This window comes from Papio anubis, chromosome 20 (assembly GCF_008728515.1).
Source record: "Papio anubis isolate 15944 chromosome 20, Panubis1.0, whole genome shotgun sequence".
Classification (NCBI taxonomy): Eukaryota; Metazoa; Chordata; class Mammalia; order Primates; family Cercopithecidae; genus Papio; species Papio anubis.
In genome coordinates, this window is record NC_044995.1 from 19,278,036 (window position 1) to 19,301,559 (window position 23,524).

General features: G+C 43.3%; 1 protein-coding gene across 11 annotated transcripts in view; it reads right to left on the reverse strand.

Annotated features, from left to right (window-relative positions):
- The window catches only part of ZNF383 (zinc finger protein 383), a 31,529-nt gene extending 9,917 nt beyond the window's left edge, over positions 1 to 21,612 (reverse strand). Inside the window, exons 1-6 of one of the 11 annotated variants that reach the window (XM_021930351.2) lie at positions 20,623 to 21,612; positions 19,188 to 19,337; positions 12,760 to 12,819; positions 7,521 to 7,574; positions 2,925 to 3,051; positions 2,527 to 2,622 (exon numbers count right to left, since the gene is read on the reverse strand). In XM_021930351.2, coding sequence (XP_021786043.1) covers positions 2,527 to 2,622; positions 2,925 to 3,051; positions 7,521 to 7,529 — 232 coding nt within the window. In that variant the 5' untranslated portion in view covers positions 7,530 to 7,574; positions 12,760 to 12,819; positions 19,188 to 19,337; positions 20,623 to 21,612. Of the gene's footprint in view, positions 1 to 2,526; positions 2,623 to 2,924; positions 3,052 to 7,520; positions 7,575 to 12,759; positions 12,820 to 19,187; positions 19,338 to 20,501; positions 20,527 to 20,622 lie in introns of those variants that run through there. The other 10 variants (XM_003915429.5, XM_009194295.4, XM_003915427.5 and 7 more) reach the window with 10 other exon arrangements.
- Positions 21,613 to 23,524: the final 1,912 nt, after the last annotated feature.

Genomic DNA, 23,524 nt, shown 5'->3' on the forward strand with positions numbered 1-23,524 from the left:
ATGGTGGCTGCCAAAAAGCTCTGAACTCGAGTACTTGGTTCTTCCTGTTCCCTTTGCCTGAATCTGTCCTAGCAGATATTTATATCACCTGTTCCCTCACTTCATTCAAGTCTTTACTAAAAGAACACCTCATCAGAGGCCTTCTCTAGCCTCTCTTCATAACACTTATATATCACCCACCACCTGACATTTCATATACACATGGACATATAATAATATAGAACTACAATGTATTAATATATATTATTTATACTATACCAATATATTAGTTACATATAGATAAATACAAATGATATATAATTCCAAAAATATATTTATATATTATATAATATTAATGTCAACCTAATATTGTTTTATGCATATATACTTGACATTCATTTTATTTTCTGCTATGGTTTGAATGTCTCTCCTTCAAAATTCAGCTGTTGCCAATGTGATAGTAGTAAGAGGTGGGGGCCGGACACAGTGGCTCAAGCCTTTAATCCTAGTACTTTGGTAGGCCCAGGTGGGTGGCTCGCTTGAACCCAGGAGTTAGAGACCAGCCTGGACAACAAGGCAAAACCCTGTCTCTACAAAAAATAAAAAAATTAGCTGGGCATGGTGATGTCTGCCTGTGGTCCCAGCTACTCGGGAGGCTGAGGTGGGAGGATCACCCGAGCCCGGGAGGTTGAGGCTGTGGTGAGCCACGATCCTGCTGTTGCATTCCAGCCTGCGTGACAGAGTGAGACTCTGTCTCAAAAAAAAAAAAAAAATTTCCAAAAACAAAGAGGTGGGGTCTTTAAGAGATGATCGGGCTTTGAGGATCCATCCCTCAAGAATGGGTTTGGGTGCTCTTATGAAGGGGCTTGATGGAAGGAGTTGGCTCTCTTGCTCCTAGTGCCTTCTGCCACACGAAGATGCAAGAAGGCCCTCATCAGATGCCAGTGCCTTGATCTTAGAATTCTTAGCCTCCAGATCTATGAGAAAATAAATTTCTGTTCTTTATATATTACTTAATGTGAGGTATTCTGTTGTAACAGCACAAAATGGACTAAGACATTTTCTCTCTTACCCTCTAGAATGTAGGCTTCAGAAGCGCAGAACTTTAGAATGCCTTCATGAATACTATAGTCCCAGCCCTTGGACCAATGCTTGGTGCATAGTAATGCTCAATAGTACTCTTCTGGTTCTCCTACTTCATCCCAAATCTCTCCTGCTCTGCCACCTCTTCCTGTTTAATATAGGCACACATTCTTTTTTTTTTCTTGGCCCCAACAATATCTCTATACATGGTGACTGCAGTCACTTCCAAGGCTCCACCTATACTTCAATAGGGATTAATTCCACTTCTACATAGTTAGCCTTTGACTTTCTGCTAAACTCTTTATCTCATTTCTCTTTTATACTACTCTACTTTGTGGAAGTCATATATGTATATATTTTAGCACCACTTTTGGACCTTGAGTTCGTAAAGGTAACATAATCAGTAAACTGTAGCACCTGGAAGATTCCCTTACACAAACCAGGAAATTAAAAAAAGTTCGATAAAGGAAACATTGAAGACAGTCTGATAAAACAGGTCACTGACAGGCAGCTATAATGAAGACCAGTACTTGGGCAAGACGTGTGTGTGCGTGTGCGTGTGTGTGTATATTCACCTGTGTGTATACAGATGCAATTCCATCATTTTGGGGAGTGGTAGTAGAAAACACCTGCACAAGTTTAAAAAATGCAGAAGAGGGGCCCGGCGCAGTGGTTCATGCCTGTAATCCCAGCACTTTGGGAGGCTGAGGTGGGTGAATCAGGAGTTTGAGACCAGCCTGGCCAATATGGTGAAACCCCATCTCTACTAAAAATACAAAAATTAGGTGGGCATGGTGGCACGTGCCTGTAGTCCCAGCTACTCAGGAGGCTGAGGCAGAAGAATAGCTTGAACCCGAGAGGCAGAGGTTGCAGTGAGCCGAGATCATGCCACTGCACTCCAGCCTGAGCAACAGAGCGAGACTCCGTCTCAAAAAAAAAAGAAAAAAAAATGCAGAAGAGGAAGAAAAAGAATTAGCCAGGCATGGTGGCACATGCCTACGGTCCCAGCTACTTGGAAGGCTGAGGCAGGGAGACTGCCTAAGCCCAGAAGTTTGAGCCTACAATGAGTTATGATCATGTCACTGTACTCCAGCCTGGGTGACAGAGCCAGGCCCTTAAAAAAAACAAAAACAAAAACGAAAAAACAGAGAGAGAGTAAAAGAAGCTAGCAAACAGCTGAATCTAAAATATGGGTAAAAGAGGGTTTTTTTTAGAGGAGAAGTGAAAGGTACCTTCTACTTGAAATTAAGAGGAGAGTTGGAGAGGAGTAGTAGAAAGAGTGGTAAGTGAGGAAAAGGGCGAAACAGGTTACTTAACAACTATGCTAAAAGGACTTCATTTTCTACACTGGCCTAGTTTCTTGATGGGAGCTTCAGCGACAACATCTCAAAGGTGCTGTTTCCTCCTGACCGGCTGAGTTCTGACCTGTCATGCCTTTCTCCTGTCCAGTCATTTCTCACTTACCTGAACACAGGCCTCTTGTAAGCTCTCTGCCAACCATCCAGGGCTCTTTCCCTTGTTCCAATAAGGAGATCACTTGAGGCTTAGGAGTGTAAAGTCCTGCTCACAAGAAAAGATATGGAATATGGTTATGCTGTGGGTAAATGAGATCCAGTCCCTTGATGATCAAGGAAGAGATGCCACTACAGGAACAGCCAAAGAAAGATGAAGACGAAGCCTCAACCACAGCCCACTGGAGTTGCCCATTTCCCATTCTTCCTTTTCATTTCAGCTCAAACCATTTGTTTGGTAATAAAGAATAGAAATTCAGCTAGTAACTTGAAAAGCAGCTGAGAAATTCACTGTGGAAGAAGCAGACATTCCAGAGGAGAACTGGGAATCACTGGTACGGATGCCCTTACCCATTGAAACCAGATTGCTGTAGTTCTCCAACATCACATCTCTGTATAAGTCCCTCTGAACAGGGTCCAGGCAGTCCCACTCCTCCTGAGAGAAGTCTATGGACACATCACTGAACATCACTGATCCCTGAAACAATAAACATACGTCTTACTTGTGTAATTAAAAAAATATATCAGAGACTACTGTGCTTGTATTGTTGGGTAATACAAAATGAGTAATTATATTGGTGTCACTGAGAACCTGTATCTTTAGATCTCAGAAACAGATGCAAGAGTAGGAAGTTTATATTAAATTTCTGACTCTGTCCATTGAAAAGGACTAGAAATGATGACTAATCCAGTAGTAACGAGCATCCCTAGTGTCTAGATTGTGGTTTCTTTTCTTTTCTTTCTTCTTTTTTTTTTTTGAGACAGAATTTCACTTTTGTCACCCAGGCTAGAGCACAGTGGCGCGATCTCGGCTCACTGCAACCGCCTCCTGGGTTCAAGCAATTCTCCTGCCTGAGCCTCCTGAGTAGCAGGGATTACAGGCACGTACCACCACACCTGGCTAATTTTTGTATTTTAAGTAAAGACAGGGTTTCACCATGTTGGCCAGGCTGGTCTCAAACTCCTAATCTCAGGTGATCCACCCGCCTTCGCCTCCCAAAGTGCTGGGATTATGGTGTGAGCCACTGCACCCAGCCTAGATTGTGGTTTCTAAGTATCATTTTCAAATAAAAGAAACCAAGGTTCTTTGGGAAAAGAACTAATTTCATGAAATCCACAAGAGCAAATTTTACAAAATGCACAGGATGAGTCTGAACGTCTTGTTATACCAAAAAGCAAGAAAGCAACCAAAAACTGTTAGGATCATGCTGATAAGACTAGAGGCCACCTTGAAGACACTCCCACTGGCCAACACTGTTACAACTCGCATATCAAATTATTATAATTTTTTTTGTAATAGGATTTATAAATTTAGGGTTTGAAAATCTTACAAAAGTTATCTTAAGCCACATTAAATAATGCTATCTTGACAATGACATTGCAAAACTAATAAAATAAAGATACTAGAGATATGTAAAAGTACAGGGAGATGAGGCACATGTTGGGGGAAATCTAGAGAAAATGTGGTATTTGGGTATTTAGATTTTTTTTTTTTTTTTTTGAGACGGAGTCTCGCTCTGTCGCCCAGGCTGGAGTGCAGTGGCCGGATCTCAGCGCACTGCAAGCTCCGCCTCCCGGGTGTACGCCATTTTCCTGCCTCAGCCTCCCAAGTAGCTGGGACTACAGGCACCCGCCACCTCGCCCGGCTAGTTTTTTTGTATTTTTTAGTAGAGATGGGGTTTCACCGTGTTAGCCAAGATGGTCTCGATCTCCTGACCTCGCGATCCGCCCATCTCAGCCTCCCAAAGTGCTGGGATTACAGGCTTGAGCCACCGCGCCCGGCCTAGACGTTTTATTTGTATTTTTGTTTCATTAGCAACTAATGCTTGAGGCATCTATTTAATAAAATAGATGTGGGCCGGGCGCAGTGGCTCACGCCTCTAATCCCAGCACTTTGGGAGGCCGAGGTGGGCGGATCACCTGAGGTCGGGAGTTTGAGACCAGCCTGACCAACATGGAGAAACCCCGTCTTTACTAAAAATACACAATTAGCCGGGCATGGTGGCGCATGCCTGTAATCCCAGCTACTTGGGAGGCTGAGGTAGGAGAATCGCTTGAACCTGGGAGGCAGAGGTTGTGGTGAGCAGAGATCGCACCACTGCACTCCAGCCTGGGCGACAAAAATGAAACTCCATCTCAAAAAAATAAATAAATAAAATAAAATAATAACAAAATAGACGTGTATTTTCTTTAATAAAAAGAAAGCGTCTTCCCCTCCTCAATGTAGAAATTGGAACAAAGATATGCCAAACCCCTATTAAGACATTTCCCATGGGATTAAAAAATCCCAGGCCAGGCGCGGTGGCCCACGCTTATAATCCCAGCACTTTCGGAGGTCAACACGGGGGGATCACGAGGTCAGGAGTTCGAGACCAGTTTGACCAACATGGTGAAACCCCGTCTCAACTAAAAATACAAAAATTAGCCAGGCATGGTGGCGTGAGCCTGTAGTCCCAGCTACTCAGAAGTCTGAGACAGGAGAATTGCTTGAACCTGGGAGACGGAGGTTTCAGTTATCCAAGATTGCACCACTGCACTCCAGCCTGGGCAAGAGAGCGAGACTCTATATCAAACAAAATGAAGCGGTGTAATCCCAGCACTTTGGGAGGCTGAGGCGGGCGGATCATGAGGTCAGGAGATCAAGACCATACTGGCTAACATGGTGAAACCTCGTCTCTACTAAAAATACAAAAAACTTAGCCGGGCGGAGTGGCAGGCCTGTAATCCCAGCACTTTGGGAAGCCAAGGCAGGTGGATCATGAGGTCAGGAGTTCAAGACCAGTCTGGCCAACATGATGAAACCCCATCTCTACTCAAACTACAAAAAAATTAGCTGGGCATGGTGGCGGACGCCTGTAATTCCAGCTACTCGGGAGGCTGAGGCAGAGAATTGCTTGAACCTGGGAGGTGGAGGCTGCAGTGAGCTGAGATTGTGCCACTGCTCCAGCCTGGGCAACAGAGCTAGACTTCGTCTCAAAAAAAAGAAAAGAAAAAGAAAAAAAAATTTTTGAGGAAAAAAGGAAAATGTCTTACTTATACAAAAAATACTAATTAGTTTTGTCAATAATTTATCTGACCAAAACGAAAATAGTTAATGTTTATCAAATAAGTAAAAAGTCAGTAATAATAATGTTACAACTTCTGAAAAAATTCATAAAATTGAAAAGCAGAGAAAAATTTCTCAGGCCATCAATTTTTCTCCCTTATTAAGGGAGAAAAAAGGTCTTCATGATTCTGCTAAAAGACCTCACCTAACAATGCAAGGGGTAGTCAGGGAATGTCTTAAATCTCTGTCCCATTGATGAATCATCCCCTTTTGCTTGTCCTATGCAGGAAGACTATTTATGGTCACGTTACACAGCAGCTACATGACCTGGTATAACACAACTATAATCAGTTTGCTTGTGCCTGACGCAAAAGTTCTCAACTCTTGGTCTGTGTTATGTCCAAAGCTATCCTTCATCTAATACATTCTAAACTACCCCCATGTGATCTTAGAGCATCAATCAAAGCTACAAAAAAGATATATGTAAAGTTATTTTATTTTTATTTTTTTGAGATGTCGCCCAGGCTGGAGTACAGTGGCGTGATCTTGGCTCACTACAATCTCTGCCTCCCAGGTTCAGGGATTCTCCTGCCTCAGCCTCCTGAGTAGCTGGGACTACAGGAATGTGCCACCATGCCTGGCTTATTTTTTGTGTTTTTAGTAGAGATGGGGTTTCACCATGTTGGCCAGCCTAGTCTCTAACTCCTGACCTCAGGTGATCTGCCCGCCTCCACTTCCCAAAGTGCTGAGATTACAGGCGTGAGCCACCGCGCCTGGCCTTTTACAAATTCTTTAATAATTATTTTTCTGGTGGTAGAATTTTCTACAATATAGATATTACTGGATAAGACTTAAAAGGTTATTCTGTGCTCTGATGGTGTGATCTAAATGACTTATGCATTGGCTGAATGCATTGGCTGAATGCATTGGCTGAACCATTGTAAACATCCATTATCACTATCCTTAATTCTGAGATAAAGAAAACTTGATGATTCACAGAAATTCCTTACAATCCAAACTTCCTCGTCAACCTAAAATTGGACTTCTCTCCAGGATGTTCTTACAGAGTTGCAGAGATCTGTATCAGCCACCAACCCCATGATCCCCAAAGCTGCCTAAACCAGATTTTGCAACAATCCAACATTTGGAACTACCAGCACCACATTTCATCCTATCTTACTGGAGAATGCTACTCTGTACAGATAATCTTAGCTTTTCTATATTCCCATCTAAGTAACTCACACCTTCAACTCATCAAATAATGGTCCAGACAGGGTAAGTTCATTTTACGAATCTATTCTTGCTTCCTTGAGATACTTCATCCCCTATCACAGTCCTTGGGAAAGAGTTGAAAAAAAAGATGCATAGGTATTTACGGAATGAAAATATTAATGCTGGTTGATTTATAAAAATAAAAGGGATACTTAGACATGGTATAGAATTATCTAGCTAAGAAGAAATGGGGATCAGGATTCTGAAGGGGAACTCTGTTAGCCAGAAATGTCAGGATAAGGAAAGCAATTGCTCATGTCTTTTTTTAAAAAAAGAAACCAGCCGGGCGCGGTGGCTCAAGCCTGTAATCCCAGCACTTTGGGAGGCCGAGACGGGCGGATCACGAGGTCAGGAGATCGAGACCATCCTGGCTAACACGGTGAAACCCCGTCTCTACTAAAAATACAAAAAAACTAGCCGGGCGAGGTGGCGGGCGCCTGTAGTCCCAGCTACTCGGGAGGCTGAGGCAGGAGAATGGCATAAACCTGGGAGACAGAGCTTGCAGTGAGCTGAGATCCGGCCACTGTACTCCAGCCTGGGTGACAGAGCGAGACTCCGTCTCAAAAAAAAAAAAAAAAAAAAAAAAAAGAAACCAAATGTCAGGAAGGCAAGAAAAAGCATCAACTCACCTCAGCCATGGCTTCCAGTACTGCAGACGGTTAGTCTTCCTTGAGGCTATTCTCCTGAAAAAGGATAGTGTTCTGAGATTGCGTGACTGGGGAAGTAAAACCCTCTAGAAATCACACCAGAGGCCAGATAAAACTACCTCCATACTTCTTGGTCTTAAGATATAACTCTAGTTAGTGGGAATATGGAACAAATTCTACTCCTTCCTTAACCCTACAAACCCCAGGCTTTAGCTGCAGCAAGATGGATCCTGGGTAACTGGATCCAAGGGAAGACAAGGACCCAGATTCATTCTCCCTCATGCAAACAACCTAAGTTCCTGCCTTAGCCAAGGGATTCGGGCCAGACCTTGTCCCACCTCAGTGATGTTGCTCTGAACCCACGATTGAGCTACTATGGCCTGCCCTGAGCTACTGACCTACTATGACCCAAGACTGAGCTACCATGACCTCCTTTGCAGCCCTCAGGTCCCCAAACTAGACTCATACAAATGGTGCCTTTTGGCCAGGAACACAGTGCACTCAGATCAGAAAGACCAAAGACTTCCCTAATCAAGTCTTTTTGTTTCTCAACCCTAAAAAAGTCAACTTCCCTCACCACATTCACACACACAACACCCGCATCCACCCCTAAACACAAAGGGATGCAGGGGGTACTAAGTTTTCTAGCTCTGTTTTATTTAAATATATATATGCTTGTAATACCAGCTACTTGGAAGGCTGAGGCACAAGAATCCCTTGAACCCGGGAGGCAGAGGTTGCAGTGAGCCGAGATTGTGCCATTGCACTCCAACTTGGGTGACAGGGTGAGACTCTGACTCAAAAAAAAAAAAAAAAAGGCTGGGCCCAGTGGCTCACACCCGTAATCTCAGCAGTTTGGGAGGCTGAGGCAGGTGGATCACCTGAGTCAGGAGTTAAAGACCAGCCTGACCAACATGGAGAAACCTGTTTCTACTTAAAAAAAAAAAAAAAAATTAGCCAGGCATGGTGGCACATGCCTGTTATCCCAGCTACTTGGGAGGCTGAGGCAGGAGAATTGCTTGGAGGTTGCAATGAGCCGAGATTGTGCCACTGCACTCCAGCCTGGGCAACAAGAACGAAACTCTGTCTCAAAAAAAAAAAAAGAAAAGAAATTCAATCTTTTGCTGTTGCCAAAAGGTGAGGCTGTTTTTAAAAATATCTGTGCTCAAAGGACTCCTTTTAAGAGTCTCCTGAAAGGTGATCCCATTAGCCAACGAATGAAAACTTGCACAACAATAAACAGAATACTTCTGCCACTCCACCAGACTATGATAGTCTTTAACAGATATCAGTCAATTGAAATAGCTGTGAAATGCTCTAAGTCTACAATAACATGTAAGAAAAAAATTGTTTTAAAGTACACAAAAAAGGTAGGTGGATAAAAGTGTTTTTTTTTTACGTACAATAATTAGAGAGTGATTATATATGTGTTTTTTTCTCATCCTGTTTTTTTTTTTTTTTTTGAGACTGAGTCTGGCTCTGTCGCCCAGGCTGGAGTGCAGTGGCCGGATCTCAGCTCACTGCAAGCTCCGCCTCCCGGGTTTACGCCATTCTCCTGCCTCAGCCTCCGGAGTAGCTGGGACCACAGGCGCCCGCCACCTCGCCCGGCTAGTTTTTTGTATTTTTTAGTAGAGACGGGGTTTCACCGTGTTAGCCAGGATAGTCTCGATCTCCTGACCTTGTGATCCGCCCGTCTCAGCCTCCCAAAGTGCTGGGATTACAGGCTTGAGCCACCGCGCCCGGCTTCTCATCCTGTTTTTTATAGTTCCAGTATTAGCGGCTTGTTTCCATCTATACAAGATAAAAAGAATAAACTCAGGAAGTTTGAAAAAGCCAGTTAGTCCCAGAAAAAGGAAAAACTGTACCAAAGTCAGAGGACCCATCACAACAGTGGCCTCACACAATATCCCAAGATAGGAGATTCACTGCAGTTAGTACACATACACAAAACCAAGGATAGAAATGGGATACAATAAAATAACAAATTAGCCAAATGTTCCAAAAGAGAGCTTAAAGCTTATGGCATACTGTGGGCGCCAAGCCAACCAGGTGTTAAGGCAAGAGACCTAGGGTACAAGCTGTTTTAGTATAATACACAAAATATATAGAATAAAAATAGTTGTACCAAAAATAAATTATAATTATATATAAATATTATTAATCATTAGTTTGTAGCATTACTCTTTATTCCAATAATAATCTTTGCGCTACAATTATAACCTATAAAAACCCAGGTCATACAGAGATAGAAACTAAAGGAACACGGTACAGAGGTAAAAACTAAAGGGACACGGTAAAAAATGGCCCAAACAAAAACGTGAGCCCTCTGTTATGCCCAGACAGGGCCACTAGAGGGCTTCTTGGTCTAGCGGCAGCACCAGTGCCTGGGTAGGCACCCATTACTTAACAGACTGGGAAAACGAGTCCCCCTTTCTCCGGAGGAGTTAAAACACACTCTGCTCCACCACCTCTCGTAAAAGGCCTGACATCAGTCAGGCCCGCCCACAGCCATCCAGAGGCCTAACCGTCTCCCTGTGATGCTGTGCTTCAGCAGTCACGCCCATGGTCTGCTTTCATGTTCTGCCCTGTACACCTGGCTCCGCCCTCTAAATAACAGTAACAAAATTGGTAAAAGTACTAAAGTCTTTAAAATACATTAAAAAAAGTAATGATGTAAACTGTCCCCTCTCTCTCTCTGCCTCGGCGACCAAATAGGGAAGGGCCCCCCGTCCGGTGGACACATGACTCGCGTGACCTTACCTATCATTGGAGATGACTCTCACTCCATACCCTGCCCCTTTGCCTTATACACAATAAATAACAGCGCGACCAGGCATTCGGGGCCACTACCAGTCTCCGTGTCTTGGTGGTAGCTGTCCCCCAGGCTCAGCTGTCTTTTGTTCTCTTTGTCTTGTGTCTTTAGTTCTACAATCTCTTGTCTCCACACACAAAGAGAAAAACCCACAGGCCCTGTAGGGCTGGACCCTAGACATACTCAACCTATTATCACCTAGGAAGTAAACATTCTCTTAACAATATTAAACCCCTAATAATTACATAGTGATATTAATAAGGGAGATTTAAGTTTTTTAAAAATGCCTGGCTGGGTACAGCGGCTCATGCCTGTAATCCCAGCACTTTGGGAGGCTGAGGAGGGCAGATCACGACGTCAACAGGTCAAGACCATCCTGGCCAACGTGGTGAAACTCTGCCTCTACTAAAAATACAAAAATTAGCTGGGTGTGGTGGTGGGTGCCTGTAATCCCAGCTACTTGGGAGGCTGAGGTAGGAGAATCAGGAGGCCGAGGTTGCAGTGCGCCGAGATCATGCCACTACACTCCAGCCTGGCAACAGAGCAAGACTACATCTCAAAAAAAGAATAAATAAATAAGATTTTAAAATACTACTAGCCCAGGTCAATGTATCTTAATAACAGGGGGATGAGCTGTAGTGAAACTGCAGACCATGCAAAAATTTAAAGCACATATCTTGTCCAATAAATGAACTGACTTACAAAAATTAAAATCTATATTAAAAATAGAAACTTACACGTCTGATGAAGTATAAAAAGAGACTCAGTCTCATGATCAACAGCTTAGGAAACTTAAATGCACAATACTAAGTGAAAGAAGCCAATTCAAAAGACTACATACTGTATGATTACAACATTCTGGAAAAGGCAAAACTATGGAGACAATAAAAAGATTAGGAGCTGGCCGGGCGCGGTGGCTCACGCCTGTAATCCCAGCACTTTGGGAGGCCGAGGCGGGCGGATCACAAGGTCAGGAGATCGAGACCACGGTGAAACCTCGTCTCTACTAAAAATACAAAAAATTAGCCGGGCGCGGTTGTGTGCGCCTGTAGTCCCAGCTACTCGGGAGGCTGAGGCAGGAGAATGGCAGGAACCCGGGAGGCGGAGCTTGCAGTGAGCTGAGATCCGGCCACTGCACTCCAGCCTGGGCGACAGAGCGAGACTCCGTCTCAAAAAAAAAAAAAAAAAAAAAAAGATTAGGAGCTGACAGAGAGGGAGGATCAGTCAGGGCAGAGGCCTTTTAGAGCAATGGAATTCATATGCATGACATCATAATGGAGATACATGTCTTTATACATTTGTCCAAACCCATGGATGTATAACACCAGGAGTGAACCCTAATGTAAACTATAGACTCAGTGATAATGATGTGTCCACATGGGTCCATGAGTTGTAATAAATGTACCCTCTGATGGGGAATGTTGATGATGGGGGAGACCATACATGAGTGGGTGAAAGAGGCATATGGGAAATCGCTGTACCTTCTGCTCAATTTTACTGTGAACCTAGAAGCACCCTAAAAAATAAAGCATATTAAAACAAATAACAACAAAAAAGTAAGTCCTGTCACATGCTACATGTTTGAACCCTGAGGATATTAGGCTAAGTCAGGGATTTAAGCAATGTATTTAAAATAACTGGTGGCTCAAAGAATAAATTGCAATGGAAGTTAAAAATATTTTATCAGGTCAGGGGATCGAGACCATCCTGGCCAACATGGTGAAACCCCATCTCTACTAAAATACAAAAAAAACAAATTAGCTGGGCGTGGTGGTGAGCATCTGTAGTCCCAGCTACTTGGGAGGCTGAGGCAGGAGAATCACTTTAACCCAGAAGGCAGAGGCTGCAGTGAGCTGAGATCGTGCCATTGCACTCCACCCTGGTGAGAGAGCAAGACTCCTTTGCAAAAAAAAAAAAATTGGCTGGGTGTGGTGGCTCACGCCTGTAATCACAGCACTTTGGGAGGCCGAGGCAGGTGGATCACAAGGTCAAGGAGATCGAGACCCTATCTGTACTAAAAATACAAAAAATTAGCTGGTGGTGTGGTGGTCGCCTGTAGTCCCAGCTACTCGAGAGGCTGAGGCAGGAGAATGATGTGAACCTGGGAGGCGGAGTTTGCAGCAAGCTGAGATCGCACCACTGCATTCCAGACTGGGAGAGAGAGTGAGACTCCATCTCAAAAAAAAAAAAAAAAAAAATGTAAACTGAATGATAATAAAAAATAACACATCAAGGTAATTTATCAAAGCATTTAACTAATTCATTATTATATTGTATCCCATTACTACTTGGATTATTGTGTGTGTCTACTGACTAACTGCAGTGAATCCTCTTTCTATCTTGAGGTATTGTGATTAGAAAGAAGCCAGTCACAAAAAGACAAATACTATTATATATGATTCCACTTACAGAGGTATCTACGGTAGTCAAACTCATAGAAACAGAAAGTAGAACGGTGGCTGCCAGGGGCTGGGGAAAGAGGGAAATGGGACATTGTAGCTTAATAGTTATAATTCAGTTTGCAAGATGAAAAAGTTCTAAAGATCTGTTGTACAACAATACGAACATACTTAACACTGGAATGTACATTTAAAAATGACTAGCTTGGTGTGGTGGTTCACACCTGTAATCCCAGCACTTTGGGAGGCCAAAGCGGGTGGATCACCTGAGGTCAGGAGTTTGGGACCAGCCTGACCAACATGGAGAAACCCCGTCTCTACTAAAAATACAAAATTACCTGGGCTTGGTGGCACAGGCCTGTAATCCCAGCTACTTGGGAGGCTGAGGCAGGAGATCACTTGAACCTGGGGGGTAGACTGCAGTGAGCCGAGATTGCACCATTGCACTCCAGCCTAGGCAACAAGAGCAAAATTCCATCTCAAAAAAAAAAAAAAAATTAAGATGGCTGGGCATAGTGGCTCATGCCTATAATCCCAGCACTTTGGGAGGCCAAGGCAGGCGATTATGAGGTCAAGAGTTCAAGACCAGCCTGACCAACATGGTAAAATCCCGTCTCTACTAAAAATACAAATTAGCCAGGCGTGGTGGCACGCACCTGTAATCCCAGCTACTCAGGAGGCTGAGGCAAGAGAATAGCTTGAACCCGGGAGGCAGAGGTTGCAGTGAGCTGCGATCATGCCACTGCACTCCAGCCTGGGTGACAGAGTGAGGCTCCATCTCAAAAAAAAAAAGATCAAGATGGTAAACTTTATATCATGTTTTATACCACAATTAAAATGCAAACAAAATCACTAAAAGAAAAAAGCAAGCCAGGTATGATGGCATGTTGTCTGTAGTCCCAGCTACCTGGGAGGCTGTGGTGGGAGAATCACTGGAGCCCGGGAGGCCAAGTTTGCAGTAAGCTGTGACTGCGCCACTGCACTCCAGCCTGGGTAAGAGAGTGAGAGACCCATCTCTAAAGAAAAGAAAAAAACAAAAAACCAGAAAAATTTACATGTTCGATGAAGTATAAAAAGGGACCCGGTAAAATGATTAGTGGCTCAGATTCCAATGAGCTTATTTTGTGGAACCAAGTCCCAGGTACCAAACGCTAATTAATTGAGCCCTCAGTCTTTAAATTAAGTCTGTTGTTGGTTTAATTTTCCTATTATCAGATATGGGCAATTTTTATGTTACCTCATATTTTGTTTTGTTAGAGATTTATTAATTTCATTAATTCCCAAAACTAAGCTTTTGCCTTTGTTAATTTTCTTCATTGTACATTCATTTCGTATTTCAATATATGTTCGTTATGTACATCAAAACATGTATACCAAAATATATGCAATAGAAAATATACTAAAAATTTTATATTTGGGCTTTTATTCTTATTATTTCCTAGATTTTAATTTTGGGGATTTAACTTACCAAACTTTTCCTTAGCTTCTTGAGATGAATACACAGATCATTAATTTTTCAACATTCATTTATTTATTTTTCTTTTTTTGTGTGTGTCGCCCAGGCTGGAGTGCAGTGGCGTGATCTTGGCTCACTGCAACCTCCGCCTCCCGGGTTCAAGCAATTCTCTGCCTCAGCCTCTCAAGCAGACGGGATTATAGGCACCTGCCACCATACCCGGCTGATTTTTTTTGCATTTTTAGTAGAGATGGGGTTTCACCATATTGGCCAGGCTGGTCTTGAACTCCTGACCTCGTGATCCACCCGCCTCGGCTTCCCAAAGTGCTGGGATTACAGGCGTGAGCCACGGCGCCCAGCCAACATTCATTTTTTTCTAACATATGCATTTGCAGCTATATATTTTCCTCATATTCAGCTTTAGAAACATAATTTTGATGTTATTTTTCATTATCACTGTTTAAAATATTTTAAACATCTACTGCAATTTATTTATTCTTTTAGTCACCAGTTATTTATAAATACATTGCTTAAATCCCAAACATTGGGATATCTCTTTGTGTTTTTTTAATTTAGAAATGGGGTCTTGCTATATTGCCCAGGGTGGTCTCAAATTTCGGGGATCAAGCAATCCTCCTGCCTTGGTCTCCCAAAGTGCTGGGATTACAGGCATAAGTCACCACACCTAGCTGGGATATTTCTAATTATCTTCTTGTTATTGACTTCTAGCTTAACCTACTCTGGTCAGGAAAGTTACAGTATTATTTCATTCCTTTGCAATTTATTGAGACTCCCTTTGTGGTCCAGCATATGATCAATTTGGATAAACGTTTCATATTCATTTGAAAAGCATGTATATTATGTAGTTGTAAGGTACACTGTTCTATACATATCAATCAGGTCAAGCTTGTCAATCACACTGTTCAAATACCATATAGCTTTATTGGGTTTGTCACTTGTTCTATCAGCTATTGAGAAGAGTGCTAAAAACTCTCCACTAAGATTGTGATTTATCTACTACTTCTTTTAGTTATGTCAAATATATTTGAAGCCATTTTATGAAGGCATATAAATTCAGAACTGTTACATCTTACTGATGAATTGATCTTTTTATTATAAACTATTCCTCTTTATCTCTAGTAAAGCTTCTTGTTGTAAAATATATTCTTGTCATAAAGTCTACACTGCAGTTTGTAATACAGATTGATACCACTATTTCAGAAAACTGTCAGTATCTACTAAAGTTGAACATATATACATAACCTATGACCCAGCAATTTCTCTCCTAGAAATACACCCAAGAGAAATGCATTCATATGTGCACCAAAAGACACGTACAAGAATGTTCCCGGCAGCATTTTTCATAGTAGCCTCAATATGAAATCAAATGCCAATCAATAATGGAATGGATAAGTAAAATGTGTTATATTCGGGCGGGCACGGTGGCTCATGCCTGTAATCCCAGCACTCTGGGAGGCCGAGGCAGGTGGATCACCTGAGGTCAGGAGTTTGAGACTAGCCTGGCTAACATGGTGAAACCCTGTTTGTATTAAAAATACAAAAATAGGCCGGGCGCGGTGGCTCAAGCCTGTAATCCCAGCACTTTGGGAGGCCGAGGCGGGTGGATCACGAGGTCAGGAGATCGAGACCATCCTGGCTAACATGGTGAAACCCCGTCTCTACTAAAAATACAAAAAACCAGCCGGGCGTGGTGGCGGGCGCCTGTAGTCAACTGCAGGAGGCTGAGGAAGCGGGAAGAATGGCGTGAACCCAGGAGGTGGAGCTTGCAGTGGCGAGGTCAGCGCCACCTCCAGCCTGGGGCGACAGAGCAAGACTCCGTCTCAAAAAAAAAAAAAAAAAAAAATACAAAAATATTAGCTGGGTGTGAGTGGCGTGTGTAATCCCAGCTACTCGAAACTAAGGCAGGAGAATTGCTTGAACTTCGGGAGGCAGAGGTGGTGGTGAGAGCTGAGATGGTGCCATTGTACTCCAGCAGGCAACAAGCCGAAACTCTGCTAAAAAAAAAAAGTGTTATATTCATACAGCAAATTTTAAGCAACAATAATAATGTAATTTCACTATATTCATTATATCACCTATAACTAATGGATGAATTGTATATATTTATACTACGTATTACTGACATACATTCATATTACATATAAAATACAATATTGAGTAAAAGAAGCCAAGCATCATGTCCAAGTGGAAGGATTGACAGTAGGAAAAAAAAAGTGAAAAAAAAAAAAAAAGAGAAGCCAAAGCAAAATTCAGAAGTATAAATTAAAATGAGTCTATGGCCATGGAAGACAAAATAATAGTTACCTTTGGGAGAAGTGAATGAGTGAACTGGACAAGACTTGGGCTTCTGTAATGCCAATAATGTTCTATTTCCTTATCAGATTTGAGGTGGTTAAAGGGAATATGCTCACTTTATGCAAGTCATCAGGTCATATGCTTTGATTTTGTACTTTTTTCCAGAATGTATGTTTTTATATATATATATTTGAGACAGGGTCTTGCTTTGTTGCCCCGGCTGCAAGACAGTAGTCCAATCATGGCTCCTGCAGCCTCCAGCCTCCTAGGTTCAAGCAATCCTCCCACCTTATCCCTGGAGTTACCTGGGACCATGGCAGCATGTAACCATGCCTGGCCTGAATTTGTACTTTTGTAGAGATGGGATTTCACCATACTTGTCTGGGCTTGTCTCAAACTCCTAGGCTCAAGCGATCTACCCAGTGGAGCCCCTCCCAAAGAGCTGGGATTATCATCATGCCTGGCCCAGAATGTAGTATACTTCTTTTTTACTTATTTTTATTTTTTTATTTTTTTTGGGGCGAATTATGCTCCTGTAAGCCCAGGCTGGAGTGCAGTGGCTGGATCTCAGTCCTGCAAGCTCTACCTCCTGGATTCACATCATTCTCCTGCCTCAGCCTCCCGAGGAGCTGGGATTACAGGCGCCCGCCAACTCACCGGGCTAGTTTTTTTGGTATTTTTTAGTACAGACGGGGTTTCACCGTGTTAGCCAGGATGGTCTCGATCTCCTGACCTCGTGATCCACCCGTCTCGGCCTCCCAAAGTGCTGGGATTACAGGCTTGAGCCACCGCGCCCCGCCAGTATGTTATACTTCTAAAACAACATGATATATCATGGTATCAGCAGATTCATTAAAGATTAGAATACCAAATAACCATGTGTTAGAATACAAGATTACTATTATGTTAATAAACTGTTGGTAGGAATTTAATTTGTAAAACTATACTGTAGATCAGTTCAGCATTATCTAGGAAATTTGAAGATGCAAAATGTACTGTATGGCCCAGGAATTCCTTCATACACTTATATCCTAAGAAGGTATGCATGTATATATACTGGTATACGTGTAAAAACATTTTCACAGCAGCCCTATCATACAGGAAATAACCAATGTCTGAACTGCAGCTATGTATAACAGCGAGGGTGAGGCTAACAAACATAATATTTTATTTTATTTTTTTATTTTTATTTTTTAAGTTGGAGTTTTGCTCTTGTTGCCCAAGCTGGAGCGCAATGGTACAATCTCAGTTCACTGCAACCTCCGCCTCCTAGGTTCAAATAATTCTCCTACCTCACCCTCCCGAGTAGCTGGGATTACAGGCATGTGCCACCATGACTGGCTAATTTTTTTGTATTTTTAGTGGAGACGGGGTTTCTGCGTGTTGGTCAGGCTGGTCCCGAACTCCTAACCTCAGGTGATCTGCCCACCTTGGCCTCCCAAAGTGCTGGGATTACAAGCGTGAACCACTGCGCCTGGCCCAAATATAATATTTTACAAGAAAGCCAAGACTCAAAACAACATTATACAGTACAATTTCATTTATATAGTGTTAAAAAGGTAAAACTAAACTATATTGCTTAGAGATAAGCAGATATGTGGTAAAAACAAAACAAAACTTTTTTTAAAAAGTCAAGAATAACAATTACCAAAGTCAGGATAAGTGTTACCTAAAGAGGGAGGTAGGGTAAGTTTATTCTGGTGGAAGGACTGGAGGGCCCTTCTGGAGTGCTGAAGCAAGTTTTTGAGCAGAGGGTCTCTTTATAATTACTTCTTAAACGACACGTCTATATTTTAACTAGTTTTCTGTATGATGTAATATAAAGGGATTAAACAAAGAAAACCAAGTATAGACCAGGAGCAGTGGTTCAAACCTGTAAACCCAGCACTTTGGGAGGTCTCACCTGAGTTCAGGAGTTCAAGAATAGCCTGGCCAACATGGTGAAACCCCGCTTCTACAAAAATATAAAAATTAGCCAGGCATGATGGCAGGTGCCTGTAATCACAGCTACTCAGGAGGCTGAGGCGGGAGAAATCACTTGAACTTGGGAGGCGGGGGTTGCAGTGAGCTGAGATCTAGCTATTGCACTCCAGCCTGGGTGAGCTGAGATCGCGCCATTGCACTCCAGCCTCGGCAACAGAGCAAGACTCCATCTCAAGACCAAAAAGAAAAAGAAAAAGAAAGAAAAGAAAACCAAATATAAGAACCATACATAATTTTTAGTGAAAATACAAGATACGAAACAGTAAATGTCATAAAATTCCAATCTTGAAAATAATGTATGTGTGCATAGGAAACTCACTAGAAGGAAATAGACCAAAATATTACTGGGTTGTTTCTGGATAGTAGATTTACTTTTGCTGTTTGTAACTCCCTATTTTCCAAATTCTTTGGAATTGTGTGGGTGTGTGTGAGACAGAGGAGGGGGGAGTGTGTGTGTGTTTAAAAAAAACAAAACTTTAGCACACTGGGAAAAGTGTTCTATTTTCTAAATTAATAAGTGAACATTTTGTAGAAAGAAGTAACAGACTACTGGGCTCTCTGCGTCCACTCCAAAGCTTCTCATCATTTTCTTGAATAGAAACTTATAAGAACCAGGTCACTTGCTGACTCTATGTTAACCACGACTATCCAGAGAAGAGAAGCAAAAAGGAAACCCAATGCACCTTGTATTTGGTTTGATCAACAGTCATTCTTCCTCTGGGTAACTCTCTGAGAACAGCAGAGCTGAAGAAGAAAGGAATCATGAGATGCCAGGCCTTTCTTGTGGCTCAGACTGAGCAGATCAGAGGTCATTCTGGATCTACAGCTACTATCTATGAAGAGAAGAAGGGATGGGGGAGGTCAGAGAAGTGTAGGCGGCCCGGCACGGTGGCTCAAGCCTGTAATCTCAGCACTTTGGGAGGTTGAGGCAGGCGGATCACCTGAGGTGGGGAGTTCGAGACCAGCCTGACCAACACAGAGAAACCCCGTCTCTACTAAAAACACAAAATTAGCAGGGCGTGGTGACGCATGCCTGTAATCCCAGCTACTCGGGAGGCTGAAGCAGAATTGCTTGAACCGGGGAGATGGAGGTTGCGGTGAGCCGAGATTGCACCATTGCACTACAGCCTGGGCAACAACGGCGAAACTCCATCTTAAAACAAAACAAAACCAGAGAAGTGTAGGATGTCCTGAGCATTCTTGGTATCAGACGGGTGATGTCTCTCCTCTCCATGAGAATCTGTCCTGACCTCACAGGGAGAGCTGGAGTCACAAAGACAGTCACAAGCACCGCATACCCAATGCTGCAGCCACCTAGCCACCATGGGGACCCACATACACCTCCACAGGCACACCTCACCCAAACAATAACACTATATATGGTCACACAATCATTGTCCCACATCTACGTTGAGGATACACAGTCACACTCGCATGTTTACAGACCCCTCAAACATAGCACCATTCAAAACCAGAGTGCTACAGATTGTCACAATATCACACTCACTACTGAGCCACACAAAGTCACAGTTCCCCCCCCCCAGGACCCCTACTGAGCACTACACACAATCACACATTCAAAATAACACAATGACCATTAGGACGCACATATCGTCACCCCGGCACAATTACACGCACTTTCCAACCGCAGACACAGTGCCACATAAAGTTACATGGTCACACTCTCACATTCTCACGTTGTCACTCAGTAAGGCATCCAGTACACTTAAGCGCTGCTAACAGTCATACAAACACAATTACACACGCACCCCTCAGAGTAACACACAGTCACAGCCTCATCATCAGATTCTCTCCACACAAATACCCTCCACAATGTCACGCAAAGTTACACAGACACACACAATCACAGTCCCAACACGGGACACAGTCATACCTACACACACAGCCTTACATTGTTACAATCACACAACCACAACGAGTATATAAAATCACACCCGCGCACACAGCAAGGCACAGTTACATAAGGTAACACTTACACACGTAAGTCCACGCCTCGCGCCCGCCTCCCCCCTACCCCCTTCATCAGCCCGACCAACTCATACATGCCCGACACTCCAAACCAGCCTGGTCAGTCCCTTCAAACTCCCAGGCACGCACCTGCGGGCCCCAGCCGAGCCCGCAAGACCCAGGCCGCTCACCGCGCACTTCCCCTACCCTTGAGGCCGAGGGTCCAGCAGGCAAATGAAACGGCTGCCTTGGACTCGCGGGGATCTCTGGGAAATACAGTCCGGAGTAGGACCGCGCGGAGAAGATGGCGCCCGGTCCTTCGGGTTCCTGCTGCTGCACAGTTCCGGGACATCCCTGCTCCCCACTCCGAACGGCTACTCTGCGTCTCCGTGATCCAGACACAGGCTCAGAGTGAAACTGCCATAGGACGCTGGCCCTGCACCCTGAAGACAATCTTCCTCCATGGTACCGGCCAACCCCAGGGAGTTCCTTGAGAAACAGGAAAAGGTCGCCAGCTTCGGGCCAGAAGTTGGTTAGAGCCGCAAGGATTTCTGGGAACTGTAGTCTAGAGCCGGAAGGGGTGAGGCGCTGCGGCAAGTGGAAGGAGGTCCCTTAAATGACTTTCTGCCCCAAGCCGACCCACAATGCAGAGCGCACCCAGGACCCACTCTACTAGGCGTTATAACCCTCTCTGAGAATGCTAGACTGTTTAAATCGTCATTTTTGCCTTCGTCCGTGGAGGAGCCACATACTGTATGATTGCATTTATATGAAATATTTAAAATAGGCAAATCTACGGAAAAGGAGTAAGAGTTTTTTAGGACTAGCAGGATTAGGGGAACTGTGAGTGGTAATAGCTAAAGGGTTTCTTTTTGGGGTAATGTAAAGCTTCTTGAATTAGATAATGATGTTTGCACAACTTTGAATACTCTAAGAATGACTGAATGGTACACCATAAACGAGCTAATGATATGAGTTGTAAATTATATTTGTGTGCATGTCTTTTAAAAATCAACTTTACTGAAGCATAATTTAGATACAATAAAATGCCCTCATTTTAAGTGAAACGTTTGATAAGTTTCAACGAATGTTTAAATACTTGTCACCGCCATCATAATCAGGATATAGAACATTTTTAAAAATTAAAAAAAATTTTAAGCTTTTTAGTTAAATTTCTGTGGGTATATAGTAGGTGTATATATTTATGGGGTACATGAGATTTTTGATTGTTTTGATACAGGCATGCAATGCGTACGAATCATATCATGTAAAATGGGGTGTCTATCCCCTCAAGTGTTTATCCTTTGTGTTACTGGATATTTAATTTTTCAATTTTTTTTATTTTTTGAGTTGGAGTCTAGCTTTGTCACCGAGGCTAGAGTGCAGTGGCGCGATCTCGGCTCACTGCAAGCTCAGCCTCCCAGGTTCAAGTGATTCTCCTGCCTCAGCCTTGGGAGTAGCTGGTATTACAGGCGTCCGCCACCATGCCCGGCTAATTTTTGTGTTTTTAGTAGAGACAGGGTTTCACTGTGTTGGCCAGGCTGGTATAGAACTCCCGACCTCGAACTTCTGACCTCATGATCCGCCCGCATCGGCCTCCCAAAGTGCTGGGATTACAAGCGTGAGCCACCGCGCCCAGTGCATACAGAATATTTTTATTCACCGCCCTCCGCCCCCCAGATTGTTAAGTCGATTCCCACCTCCCCATCCCTGTATCAGGCATCTATTGGCTATTCTAAGGAATGAGCAGTAGTATCAAATTATGTTTTTAATTTGCATTTCCTGATGTCAATGAACTTAGCATACTTTCATATACTTATTTGCCATTCTTTTATCTTCTTTTGTGACATCTATTGAAAATATTCGGCCGGGCTCAGTGGCTTAGGCCTGTAATCCCAGCACTTTGGGAGGCTGAGGCGGGCAGATCACCTGAGTTCGGGAGTTCGAGACCAGCCTGATCAAACTAGAGAAACACTGTCTCTACTAAAAATACAAAATTGGGCCGGGCGCGGTGGCTCAAGCCTGTAATCCCAGCACTTTGGGAGGCCGAGACGGGCGGATCACGAGGTCAGGAGATCGAGACCATCCTGGCTGACACGGTGAAACCCCGTCTCTACTAAAAAATACAAAAACTTAGCCAGGCGAGGTGGCGGGTGCCTGTAGTCCCAGCTACTCGGGAGGCTGAGGCAGGAGAATGGCGTAAACCCAGGAGGTGGAGCCTGCAGTGAGCTGAGATCCGGCCACTGCACTCCAGCCTGGGCGACAGAGCGAGACTCCGTCTCAAAAAAAAAAAAAAAAAAAAAAATACAAAATTGGCCGGGTGTGGCGGTGCATGCCTGTAATCCCTGCAGGAGAATCACTTGAACCGGGGAGGCAGAGGTTGCTGTAAGCCGAGATCACACTGTTGCACTTCAGCCACAGCAACAAGAGCAAAACTCCATCTGAAAAAATAGTAATAATAATAATAATAAATATTATTTTAAAATTGGTTGTCTTATTATTGAGTTGTAACAGTTCTTTATATGTTTGGGTAAAAGTCATTTGCCAAATATATATATTGCAAATTGCAAATATTCTCTCCCTGCCTGGGGCTTACCTTCTCAGTTTTTGGGGTTTTTTTTTTCTTTTTTTTTTTTGAGACAGGGTGTTGCTCTGTTGCCTAGTCTGGAGTGCAGTGGCGTGAACACAGCTCACCACAGCCTTGACCTCCTGGGTTTAGTAGATCCTCCTGAGTAGCTGGGACTGCAGGTGTGCACCACCACGCCCAACTAACTTTCTTGTGTTTTGTGGAGATGGGGGTCTCGCTGTGTTATTATAGGTGTGAGCCACTGTGCCCAACCCTTAGTTTCTTCATGATGTCTTTCAAAAAGCAGTTTTTACTTTTGATGAAATCCAATTTCTCACCTTTAAAATGTGCTTCATGCTTTCTGGTCTTTCTAAGAATCTTTGTCTCCCCCATCAGCCACTTGAAGTTAGTTTTTGTGTATATGAGGTAATGTTCAAAGTTATTATTTTCCAGATGAAAATTCAGTGGTTCTAACATCACATGTTA